This window comes from Giraffa tippelskirchi, chromosome 9 (genome assembly GCF_054371585.1).
Source record: "Giraffa tippelskirchi isolate mGirTip1 chromosome 9, T2T-mGirTip1v1.2.pri, whole genome shotgun sequence".
NCBI classification, from domain to species: domain Eukaryota; kingdom Metazoa; phylum Chordata; class Mammalia; order Artiodactyla; family Giraffidae; genus Giraffa; species Giraffa tippelskirchi.
In genome coordinates, this window is record NC_137283.1 from 84,161,207 (window position 1) to 84,173,730 (window position 12,524).

General features: G+C 38.4%; 1 protein-coding gene across 3 annotated transcripts in view; it reads left to right on the plus strand.

The window, feature by feature from the left end:
* The window catches only part of MYO6 (myosin VI), a 155,842-nt gene that overhangs the window by 56,937 nt on the left and 86,381 nt on the right, over nucleotides 1-12,524 (plus strand). For all 3 annotated transcript variants that reach the window (XM_081530828.1, XM_081530829.1, XM_081530827.1), the window contains exons 3-6: nucleotides 3,543-3,612; nucleotides 6,785-6,858; nucleotides 9,895-10,024; nucleotides 11,860-11,965. In XM_081530828.1, coding sequence (XP_081386954.1) covers nucleotides 3,543-3,612; nucleotides 6,785-6,858; nucleotides 9,895-10,024; nucleotides 11,860-11,965 — 380 coding nt within the window. The remainder of the gene's footprint in view (nucleotides 1-3,542; nucleotides 3,613-6,784; nucleotides 6,859-9,894; nucleotides 10,025-11,859; nucleotides 11,966-12,524) is intronic.

Here is a 12,524-nt window from a genome sequence, read left to right on the forward strand (position 1 = left end):
GTACCTATTTGTACTTAACAATACAGTACATGTTCTAAAAAAGAAAGAATTTTAAAAATAAGCTCAATTATTTGTATGTATTCGAAGTTGTAGGGGAGGAAAAATTTTCCTCTACCCTTTTGGGTCTCTGGGCCTGAAAATTAAATTGACATAAGACAGATTCACAGTAGGAACGCATACAACTTTTGTCACATTTTTACATGAACATAGCAGCCTTCAGAAGAGAATGAAGAATTAAAGAAGTAACCAGACCAGGAGGCTTTTATGTCTTTTAGACAAAGAAATGATAAATTTGTGAAGAATTGATAAGGCAGGGGTTTGGGGGCTAAGGGTGGTGAATTGTGGAGAAGTGGCTGGGAGGGCCGGGCTTAGTCGGACAAGACAGGGTTTTTCTGCACAGATTTCTCTTGGCCTCCATTCCCTCCACTGGTGATAAGCATGTCTCTTTCCCCAGGGTAGAGGGAGAGACCTTTCAAGTGGGAATTTTATCTCTTGCTTTCAGGAATAAAAAAGGGTCAGAGTGCACTTGTTACAGCTGCTGTTTCTCAAGTGCTTTTAACTCAAGATTATCAGTATGCCAAAGTAGCATATTTGGGGGGGTGACAGAAATGTAGTGAACCTTTCTCTATCTTTCAAAGTTTTTTTTTAATTATTTTTAACATATTTTGTCAGCACAGTGAATCAAAACCACAAAATGAAATGAAAAGTACATTTCCTAGTTATATTCTGTTATATTAATATGTATTCTGTTGTATCCATAAGTATTCAGTTCAAGGATAGAAGAAACTTGCTTTATGGGTATATGCTTTTTTTTATATTTTAAATATTTTATGTGCTTTCAACTGTACCTTATTAGTATCAATCAGGTACACACATAGAATCAGTTCAAACACTTAAGATTTAAATTGTGGAGTCATCAAAACCTTATGGATTATAGATTATTTATAACTAAAGTTGAAGTTTCTTTTCACAAAATTTTTTTGAAAGTGAACACATTCTTAGTGATTTCTTTTAATTCCCCCCTCCCTACTTTCTGGTCAGAGTCTTAATAAATTATAAAGTGTCATAACAACCATGTGGTTAAAAATATCTGTAAGAGAAGCAGCCTCTTGTGTGGATGATTCATGGGGTAATGATCATCAGCATTTGAAAATTAAGAAAGTAAGGAAAGCAGTGGACAAGTTAAACAGATCTGTTTGCTGATACAGTAGAAGCGTGGAAGAGGTGATTAGCTCTCATGGGGAACATGTTTTTGATGATAGCAGTTCCTTTTAAAGTTTTTCAGTTGTGGCACATAGTAAGAAATAGATTTTAAATCACATTAGGTAGGTGTATTATTCATGTGTGTGTATATGTGTACTGATAACAAATAGATATTACATGTCAACAACACATGTGTGTGTATTAAAATGAAACATCTTTTTCATGTGTGATGCATTCTGATAGTTTCTGATATCTTTTATTCTGTTAAAAATGCTGTCTTGAACCTCTCAGTTGACTTCATGTTCCATATTTGCAGCTGACTGGCCTTCAGACTAAAGCCCTGAACACATGGCATTTAAGGGTCTACCTTTCCTTTTCCCAGTCTACATGCTAGTCTTGTCTTTTGTCAGCCAGCAGTCTCCCCTGCTCACACCCTTGGTCTCGTGTGTCTTTCTCTTCCTCTTGCAGCCTTCCGCCTCGGTCCTCGGGGGTCCAGGTGGTGCTGTGTATCTCTGCTCACAGTACTCCTTTTGCCTGGAATGCTGCCCTCCACAGCCCTGTGCTGAGCAAACACTAATCCATCTCTCAGGACTGACTGCGGTCCCTTCCTTTCTGGAGTTTTCCCGCAGATGCTCTGTCTCTTCCTCCTCTTCCCATGCAGTCAAGTTTACTGTTGATGACTCTTTGCTTTGAGGAGTGATATACATTCTTAACCTCCTGTATGTAACACTTTCTTGGAGACATTGGTTTACATTTCTCCCCTCCTACTCGACTAATCTTCTCAAGTACGGGGGCTCTTTCCTTTGTCCATGTTTTTCGTGGAGCTGGATGCCCAGTGTTTGCTGGGTGGTAGGTGTTGACTGCAATCTCTTGAGGGGAGAAAAAGCCTCCTCCCTCTAAGAGAAAACAATTGCCTTAATGAAACAGATTTCCTTCTTCTCACTGAGTAGTGGTAAAGAGGGGAAGAAGGTGGAGGCTGGTGGTCATTTGGGGGATGAACCAAGATGGAGAGAAACTAGCTTTCAGGGCTCACTACAGGCCTTTCAGCCCCGAGCTCCCCCTTCCCACTGAAGGAACGCTTTGTCCTGCAGCCCTTTTTCTGACCTCTTAGAGGCTCCACACACAATAGAGCCACCACCTGGAGTTGGGGGAGGCTTAGCCCTGGCTGAGGCTGTGCAAGTGGCACGTAGCCCTGTGACATCAGGAGCTATTTCTGAATGTGTTTCCCTGTACAATCATTGTTATAAATTGTGGATTGTTTTATAGCACCATTAATATACTTAATATACATTATAGTTCTCTACTTGTGATGTATCCTTTAAACCTTCCCTCATGTATAATGTTAAGAACATGTGTAGTGGGTTCTGAATAATTAACTTCTAGAGTCTTCAGGGCATAACAGTTTTCTAATTTGGATATGACTTTGAATGGTGGTAGTATAAGCAGCCTGGATTTTAAGTTTACTGTGTAAACTGTAGCAGTAGCCTTGTCTTATACTCTTGCATATATATTCATTTATAGAATTTATACATATTATTCTAAAATCATTGAGCAGCTTTTCCTTAGAGATTTATTTGATACGGATGGTTCGGAACTTCAACCATAAGAGTAATTGTAGTTGTTTGAAAGATAGAAATGTATAGCCAACTATTAGAATGTCATGGAGAAAATTTAATTCTCTTTAGATGTAATCTGAGATCATTCTTTCTCTCTTACAAGATACCATCTTAATTCTAGAGTTTCTGCCATAGCATTTAAGTGATATAGTAAGCCCAAACTTACTCATAGACATCTGTAATTTTATGTACCTAATGGTTTTGGATACTGTTTATATTTATGACACATTCCTGTATAGGAATTTGTGTCTAGTGTGTTTTAATCAGACAATAGCATTAATTAAATTATAGTCTGTTGGTGTATTTGATTGATTGGCTGTTACTTTTTCCTTTTTTAAAGCAATACAATTTCTGTATATATATAAACATTAAAATTTGTATTATTTGAAAAGTTATTAAAAAGCATGCCTATGTAACATACTGTGCAGTATGTTAGTATTAACATATTTCTTGTTTTGTGCCACTCTTGGTGTTAGAGCACAGGATTTTTTTTTATTGATTTCTATTATTGATTTCATGTTCATAGTAATAATGGATAATATATTTGACTGAAGTTATCCTGCTTTTGTGTTAATGACTTGTTGAACAGTAGGATCTGGTATTACATCTTAATGAAGAGCATATTATCGCCGTTATTTCAATGTATGCAGACAATTAAGCTCCTTTGTCTTCTTTACCATTTATAAGTTTCTGGTTTAGTAAGCTCTTGTTTTGTTTTTTTAGACATTTTTTGCTCTCATAAACCAAGTGTTCCCTGCAGAAGAGGACAGTAAAAAAGATGTGGAAGATAACTGTAAGTATCAGTTTAAAATGTAGTTCTCATCGTAGAAAAGGAAACTGTTCCTTCCAAAAATATATGCGTGATTATATTACAGGGCACAGTAACCTGGTTTAGAAGGAATGTAGCCTTGTGATGTGAAGGTTTCCGTGACTGGAGGAGCCCCACAGTCACCGATGCGTTGGTCTCCACACATGGGCTTTGGTGAAGGAGGTCTCTTGAATGTCTTTTTAGTGTTATCTCAGTTGTGTATACAGGGAAGGGGAATAATTTCTTTACTATGAAGCCTGAACTAAAGATCTTGTGGGTTTTTTATTTTTTTTGAAAGAGTTATTTTGAACCTCATCTGGAATCAGATTTTTTTTTTTTTGGGTATATGTGGTTCAATAATTTGGAAGTTGAGTCAAAAATAGCCATTTAATGCCCCTGTTTTAAAGGAAGAACATTAAAAAATACTGTGCAATAAATACTGATAGAAAAATTGATTTCAGAACAGTATATTAAAGTGCAACATTAGTTTGACTTATAACTGCCTTGGAATTTTTGGTGGAAAAGTACTGTATCCAGAGCAGTAGGCCAGGTATATTCTTACATTGTCAAAATGAAGCAGTAATCATGTTTCATTTTTTATGTGGCAAGATGTAAGAACCATATCCAGTTGTCATAGGTTTCATTAAAAGTATCTGACATTAAAAACCATTTAAAGAAGAGAGATAAAGAAAGGAATGTGTTTTGTCCTTGCTGGTTTTCTCTGGAGTTCATGTTTGAGCAAGCCTGCAGGATTCCCATCTATGACGTGGAATACAAGAGTAATGGTGGGCGTCCAGCGCCCAGATTCTGACTATGCAATTAGGAAGCTGGGCGCCTGTGGGCGGTTTCTCTCTCTCCTTTGGGATTCTCTGTAGAATGGGAGTAATAATGATTCTGTTGCATACTTAGAGATGATACATATAAAATGCTTGGCGCAGTGCCTGACCTTTAACAGCCTCTCAGTAAATGGTATCTGTTGTTATTAGGTGTAAGAGACTGAGAAAAAAAATGTGGAGCTCCCCTCCCCTCCAAAATTGCTAGAGAATTTGTCTGATGGGATAATATTTTTCTAATAAGCAGTCAGAACCACAGCAACAGAAATGAATGAGATTCTGCTGTATTTAAAATGAGAGAGAAAATTCTTTTCTGTTTTAACTTGCTAGGGTATTCAGAATTGGTAGCAGTCCTTTTCATGTATCAAGGTAATGTTTTCTGGCATTCTGTGGTGAGCACCGTGAAGAAAGTACAAAGGAGAAAGTAGTCCTAGTGCTGGTGGGGTAGGGAGGATGGGGAGCTGTTATTTCAGGGATCGTCTTTGAACTGACCGTAAAGGACAGGTAGATTTTTGACACAGAGATGCAGAGGCATGATATGTGAGTTTGATAAATGGTTTAGTCTGCCTGCAAGTTAGACCATCTTAAAGAGAGTTATGGAAAATTATATGAAAAGGTCAGTCGAGTGCCGGTTTACTAAGGGCCTTGAATACTGGACTTGAATATGGACTTTGGTAGTTGAGGGAGACCCACTGATGATTTTTCAGGAAGAAAGAGATTTAGTCAGGGCTCTAGTGTAGTTATAAGCTTCCCTAGCGGCTCAGTCAGTAAAGATTCCACCTGCAATGCAGGAGAAGCAGGAGACCCAGGTTTGAGCCGTGGGTTGCCAAGATCCCCTGCAGAAGGAAGTGACAACCCACTCTGGTACTCTTGCTGGAAAATTCCATGGACAGAGGAGGCTGGCAGGCTACAGTCCTTGCAGTCGCAAAGAGTCGGACACGACTAAACCACCAGTAGTGTGGTTAGATGAGTGCCGTGAGCAGTCAGGGTTAGAGAGGAGAGAGACTGAGTCTGTAGACAGGCGGGAGGCTCCTGTGATTCCAGAAGTGGCCATGAGGCCTGCACTGGGCTTGGGACTGTGGAATTGAAAGGAAAGGAGAGCCATTTCAAAGACTCAGACCGTGTTAACTGTGAGTGCCTGCCATGAGGCTGGTGCTGGGCTGCACTTGTATGTGTAAGGACTCAGAAGTGAGTTCAGAGCAAGGAAGGGGAGAGGAGGGTCCTCGTATCCACTAGGCTTGCAGAACAGGTGAGTGGGAAATGGTGGTGCTGACGATGGAAAAGGAGTGAATGGGGTTAAGAGTGGGCTTGTCTGCCTGAGCGTGTGGTGGACACGTAAAAACAGAGCTTAGCCAACTGTGGGCTGGGGCAGTAAATCAGGCTGGGAGAATCGAGTGTGTCAGAGTGTTAGTAGAACAGACGTCAGAAAAACAGAATTTCTACCCTGATGCTGCTGTTCTAGTTTAAGACACGCATAATTTCTCCAGGATTCTTATTTCGTCATATCAGTTGTGAGGCACTGACTGAATGACCTGTTCCCTTCACATTCTAAAATTTCATCTTTTTTATTTTCTGTAAAATTCTGAGCATCAGATTGGATTAGTGTTGTCCACTAATCTTTGTTGTGTCAAAAATGTGTAAAAATCAGCTCTCTGGAACTTGCCTGGTGGTCTGGTGCAGGAAGCCTGGGTTCTATCCCTGGTCAGGGAACTAGATCCAGCAAGCCACAACTAAGGCCTGGTGCCTCCATATAAACAGTAAATAAATATTTTAAAAAATCAGTACTATCTAAAGGAGTACTCTCTTGCCGCTTGAATTATGCTTGATGTTTTAGCCAGCCTTCGTTACCGTGTGTGTGTGCTTAGTCACTTAGTCGTGCCCGACTCTTTGCAACCCCATGGACTGTAGCCTGCCAGGGTCCTCTGTCCATGGGGATTCTCCAGGCCAGAATACTGGACTGGGTTGCCACAGGTTCTTTATCGACTGAGCCACCAGGAAAGCCCAAGAATACTGGAATGGGTAGCCTATCACTTCTCCAGGGGATCTTCCCGATCCAGGAATTGAACCAGGGTCTCCTGCATTGCTGAGTTACCAGGGAAGCCCTCCTAACTGTATTCACCTGATACTCAGTGGAGACACTCTTCTTGCTGAAAATTTGTTTAAAAATATCATTATAACATGTACGTAAGCTAGATATATTTTAAATTGGTTAAGACCTAACAGGTGAATTTTAGCTTGGGTCCAAGTGATTCAGATTAAGATGGCATTGTTTTATTTTGTTTTTTTCTTCAAATATCTAATGATTTACAAAATTTCCATCTCAGGTTCATTAATGTATTTAAATGAAGCCACACTACTCCATAACATCAAAGTTCGATACAGTAAAGACAGAATTTATGTAAGTATTTTACCTGTGGTTTAAGTTTTGTGGGGATTATTATTTTACATGCTTCTGTTTTATTTTGTTGAGCTTGAAATTTTCTTACCAGGAGATCATACCTGACCTGAACCTGTTGAATGGAGCCTGAGCTCCATGAGGATGAGGATTTTTTCATAATTTACTGCTCTTAATTCCAGGGCTTAGCCCAGGCATGGTACATAGTACTTAAGAAATATTTGTGGCATGAAATAGTGAATTCAGGGCATCATCTAATATTTTTCAGCCTTAAAGCTATCCAATTTGGTTATTTTAAAAAGCACTAATTATTTTGAACTTTGATTTTTAAATTTTTGGCATATATCTATAGATCTTTTTAATTAATGCACTTTCCACATTGTTCTGCAAAACATTTAAGTCAGACTTAAGACATACATAATGAGATTAAAAACTTGGATGGCAAAAAATGTAAATTAGAATAGAAGGCAGTATGTGAGGAAATTTCAGGAACACTGAAATGCTGATCATGAGCTTGAATAGTTGCAATATTTGATTCCAAAGAGATCACTTTCCTTAAAAGCCCAGAATATTTAAAAATGAAAGACAGTGCTTCTAATGTATTAAATGGGGTTTGTACCAAAGCATTCAGATGAATGCTTAAATGGTATGTTTTAATTATCATGATTCACTGGGCACATATGGGGTTTTATTCTAGTTACAGCCTCCTTTGTTGGCTGGAGATAAATTACCCTGCTGTGGCTCTCCTGTTATAAAGACAGGACTCTTCATTATTTTTGAAAGAAGAAAACACATGGCTTCTTTGACACTTTCTAGATCAAATGACGTTCTTAATTTTTTATATCACTATCAGTTTGCCTAATTGTACTTACTTAATTCTGACTAAATTACCTTTAATCTTTGCCATCTGTCCAAGTGGTGACAGCTGGGAAATAGAACTAATCTAGTTAGCCTTTTCTGAAAGAGTTTACTCTCGCTTTTACACAGTATTAAGTCTTTCCTTTTCTCTTTGTTTTTTTCCCCAAAGTCAACCTAATAGTATATTTAGATTAATATAGATATGGCTATTCTTATTTAGAAATATATTTTAAATCAAAATTCTTTTAATCAGCAGACTAATGTTGAGTATCTAATGTGTGCTAAATGTTTTAGGTACTAAAATAATAAAGTTTTTAAAGTTTGTTTGTTGAAGCAGTTTAACTTGTAACAGGTCAGTAAAAGTTGCTTTACCTCTAACCACCTTTCAGGTAGAACCGGCCACTATTTTTTCGTTATATGTCTACATCACTTGGTGGTAGTGGATCAGTTTTACTTACCTGAGCAAATTTTAATTATTATAATATCTTTTTCTTGAAGTTTACGCATTTTAAACTACCTTTACAGAATCATCTTACTCAACAAAACAAAACAGTGAGATAGTTTGTTTTTATTTGGGGTGATTGTACATAAACTTCTCACCCTGGAATTTTCATTGGTCCATTAACGTTTCCTACGCAACAGTGATGTTCCACTTGCTGACTGTGGCCACTGATAACTGAAGGTTTACGTGCAGAATTCATTGTACTTTCAAAAAAAAGATTAGCACTGCATTTGATCAACAAGTCTCTGCTGAATCACATACCTGATAGAAATAATTACCTATTTGTGAAATTTTAAGTTTTTGTTCCTCATGTATGAGTCTGCATCACTCTGGAGAATTTTAAGATTATTTCTATTTGTTCTGGCCTTCTTTTTCAAGCTGTGTATGCAGTTGGATGTACAACCTCTGTTAGACAGTGGCTGTTTAGCATCATCAGCTCTTGTTTGGAAAACCAGTGTTTTCCAAGTTAATGAAAGCTGTAACTGGTGGGTTTTTGCCTAGCCAGTTACGCCTTTTAGTTATAAAACCATTAAATATCAGCAACACACAAACAGAATGATTATTACCATAACATATGTAAGAGAGTGAAGCAGTTCAGAATAGTTTGAGTTGGGTATTTTTATACTTCTCACCGACCAGAATTGCCACTGTTCTCCCTTCAACATTTAACATTTTCCTTGGTTACTAAAGTCTCTATTACTTTCCTTTTGTTTCTCATGGAAAGATTATTAACTGGAATTTATTTTTCACCCCACCCCAGGAAACAGGTTTGGGAGCATTCACTGAATTTTAGATTAGCAGGCTGAGAGTTTGGGGTTTCCGCATCATTTCCCTTCCACAGCTAGAAGCAGAAGAGAAAAAAATATGGTCTTGTATGCCCTAGTTTGGTCTGCAAACGACAACCAGTTACTAAATCACAACTCTCTTTCTACCCACAAAGAATTTTATAAATCCGGTTGGTGGCATTTTTTTTTTTTTTTTTTTGGTCTTTTGAAGCCACGGTGAAATTTCAGATTTGAAAGCAAGCTTTATTGCTCATCAAACATTTAGCCCATCAGTATTCTAGGCAATAGTTAGCATATGGTATTTTGCAAAAGTCTGAGACCAAGTGGTCACTGCAGAGCTAAACCAATCCTAGGTTTTCAGTGAAGGGCATAGGCCTCGAGGGTTCCGTGAGCTATGTTACACTCTTCAGTAGCTATGTTACACTCTTCAGTGAAGAAAGTGGTCTAGACAAGGAATACAAATAAGCAACCTTCAGGCTGTAGGTGTAGAGCAGATGTTGTAAGTGGAGTCAGCAGAAGATGTCTGAGACAGAAGAGCAGAGGATCGGCTCTGCCCACGTGGACCTGGTGGTGATGTCTTGAAGCTGGGAGGGCGGGTGGAAGGAGTGTGCTTCCTTTGATGCAAAGGGAGGTCAAGAGAGGCGATTTTGATTTTGGATGTGGCAAGTTTTAGATGCCTATGGGATAAGAAGATGTAAATATTTATTAAGTGTTGAAGAAATATGGGTCCAATAGAGATCAGGGAATGTTTAGAGCTAGAAATGCAGATTTGGGAGTTCTAGTTACAGAGGGAACTGGGGGTGTCTACTTGCTGTATGTTCTTTCTTTTATGAGCTTTGATTTTAAATGAAAATAATAAGTGGAAAATTTAATGTTTACGCTTTTCCCACTTAGACCTATGTGGCCAACATTCTGATTGCAGTGAACCCATACTTTGACATACCTAGAATCTATTCTTCAGATACAATAAAGTCGTACCAAGGAAAATCTCTTGGGACGATGCCACCTCATGTCTTTGCAATTGGTAAGTAATTTAATTATATCTTAATTTTTATTTCTGTTGTATAAACGCATTCAGTTTTTCTTTTGGATCAGTAAAAGATAGCATGGATCGAGTGTATGCAGGCCTGTGTGCCCCCGAATGTGTGAGGAGTGTGTCTCTCTCACAGGGTGGGGAAGGATACTTCTGCTGCCGACTCCTGGGTGTGGTTGTACCTCATTACCTTTGTTAAATGCCTGCCTTCTCTTAAGTGCGTCTATCCAGTCGAAAGTAGGTCATAATAAAATGTGACCTAATGTTTTCTTTTGACACCATCTTTAAAGTGTCCTCTTTCCACAGCTAAGAAGGAGGCCCAGACCATTCACTCCTGCTCTTACTTGTGAGCGTGTTGCCTCGGCTAGAAGGGGGATGTGAGAACAAACTCCTTCCATGCTTTATCCCTCATCAGGGCACTTTAAATTGTAAAGGATGGACAGTGACACATGTTTCATATCTCTGGAGAATCTGCGTGGAAGGGCAGCAGCATCTGTCTCTGCCTTTATCGGGCACGCTGTCTCATCTCGAAGCACTTTAGCTCTGAAAGGCCGAGATAGAGTTGCTTGAGAGGCGTCCCCTGTAGCTGGTGGCTACAAGTGCAGAGATGGTAGCTAAGCCTTGGAATTCAGACACAACTGGCAGTTAAATTGTGACACATTTGGTTCAGGTTTTTAGCACAGTTAGTTTCTCTTTGTACCTGTTTTGGCTTAACTGGGCTTCACCTCCAGATTTGACTGAACATGTTCTGGGTGCCGCTAGGCAGAGTGAATATGTGCACCAGTCCAGTGCAGCTGGTCCCGTGACGCTCTGATGGGCATCCGTATGGGTTCTATCAGCTGGTGAAATGGTAGCAAGTTCATCACTAGACAGAAGTTAGGTGTTTAAAACGTAGTTGCTTACTACTGAAAAAGCGTTTACAACGATTTCACAAAGTTGGGTGAAACAGATTGCTGATGAATTGGTCAAAGGGATATGAACACTCTTGCGTTAGTTTGCATTGGGTCCTTAGAGAAAAAGCCATCTGTAGAGCCTTCTTCACTGGTATGGGTAGCACCAGCTTGGGGTGAGAAATAGCTGCCTTATAGGGCTCAACTTGTCAGGACCTCGTTTTTAATTAAATTTACTTTAATTTAGTCCACTTTAACAGAATCAAATTGTGTTCATCTTGTCTGCGAAGTCCAAAAGATACAGCTTAAATTGTTGGAGGATAATGAAGATAGTTAAAAATTATATATATAAATAACGGCAGATCTAAAAAATTGAAAGCAGTTAATTTTGCCTCTTTTTGAAATGTTGGTAAATTCTACAAGATGTTTACGTTTAATGGTAGAATTACAGGAGGAAAAAAAAAACACCACAGATCTGTTGCGCAGTTGTGTTTTCTGTTTTTCTCCAGCAGAAATTTTGGCTGCCAGATTTCTTAATTGGTAGCTTGTTACTTTTTGCTTAATTCTCTAGGGATATCATTAGTTGTGAATAGTGAGCATTTTTCATCTCTCTGCAAGTATGTTCTGGTATTAGGAAAAGCTGAGCCTCTGCTCATAATATGGAGACATTCTAGTGCAAACATAAGAGTTGTTTATATGGATTTCATATCACTTAGCTGTCAGGATAATTATAGAGAACATTTAAAGTATATACTTATAGAGATGTTTTGAATACTTTTAAATGATTTTATTTAAAAATTTTGGTAACTGTAAACACACATTTCTAATTTCTTTCGGAGCAAGTGCTTTTTGTCAGTAAATGGACTTTCTATCATTTGGAAGTTTTTATTTAATACTTTGTTCATCACTAACAGTGTGTTATTATTTTGACTCCAGCTGATAAAGCTTTTCGAGACATGAAGGTGCTCAAGATGAGTCAGTCCATCATTGTATCTGGAGAATCAGGAGCTGGCAAAACAGAAAATACAAAATTTGTTCTAAGGTGAGGAATATTTAGCTGACGTAAAATGTTTTGAACAAGTTGATTATTTTTCAGTTGTGGTAAAAAAAATATACAACATAAAATTTACCATTTTAACCATTTCTAAGTGTACAGTTCAGTAGTGCTAAGTATATTCACATTGTTGTTCAGCCAATCTCCAGTACTTTTCATCTCGCAAAACTAAAATCCTGTACCCATTAAACAACTCTGCATTCCCCCCTGACCGACCCAAATGCCAGGCAACCTCTGCTCTTACTTCCTGCCTTTTTGATTTTGACTACTCTGGCACCTCATGTAGATGAAGTATACAACTTTTTGTTTTTCTGTGACTGGTTTTCCCCCCATTAGCATGATGTCCCCAGAGTTCATCCATGTTGAGGCATGTGTCAGAATTTTCCTCATTTTTAAGGAGTAATATTCTGTCATGTTTATATATCACGTCTTGTTTAATCCATTCACTCATCAGTGGGCACTGGGGTTGCTTCCATCTCTTGACTCTTGTGAATAGTGTTACCTTGAACATGATATGAACAAAGAGTTACAGAGGTCTCCTTGAGAT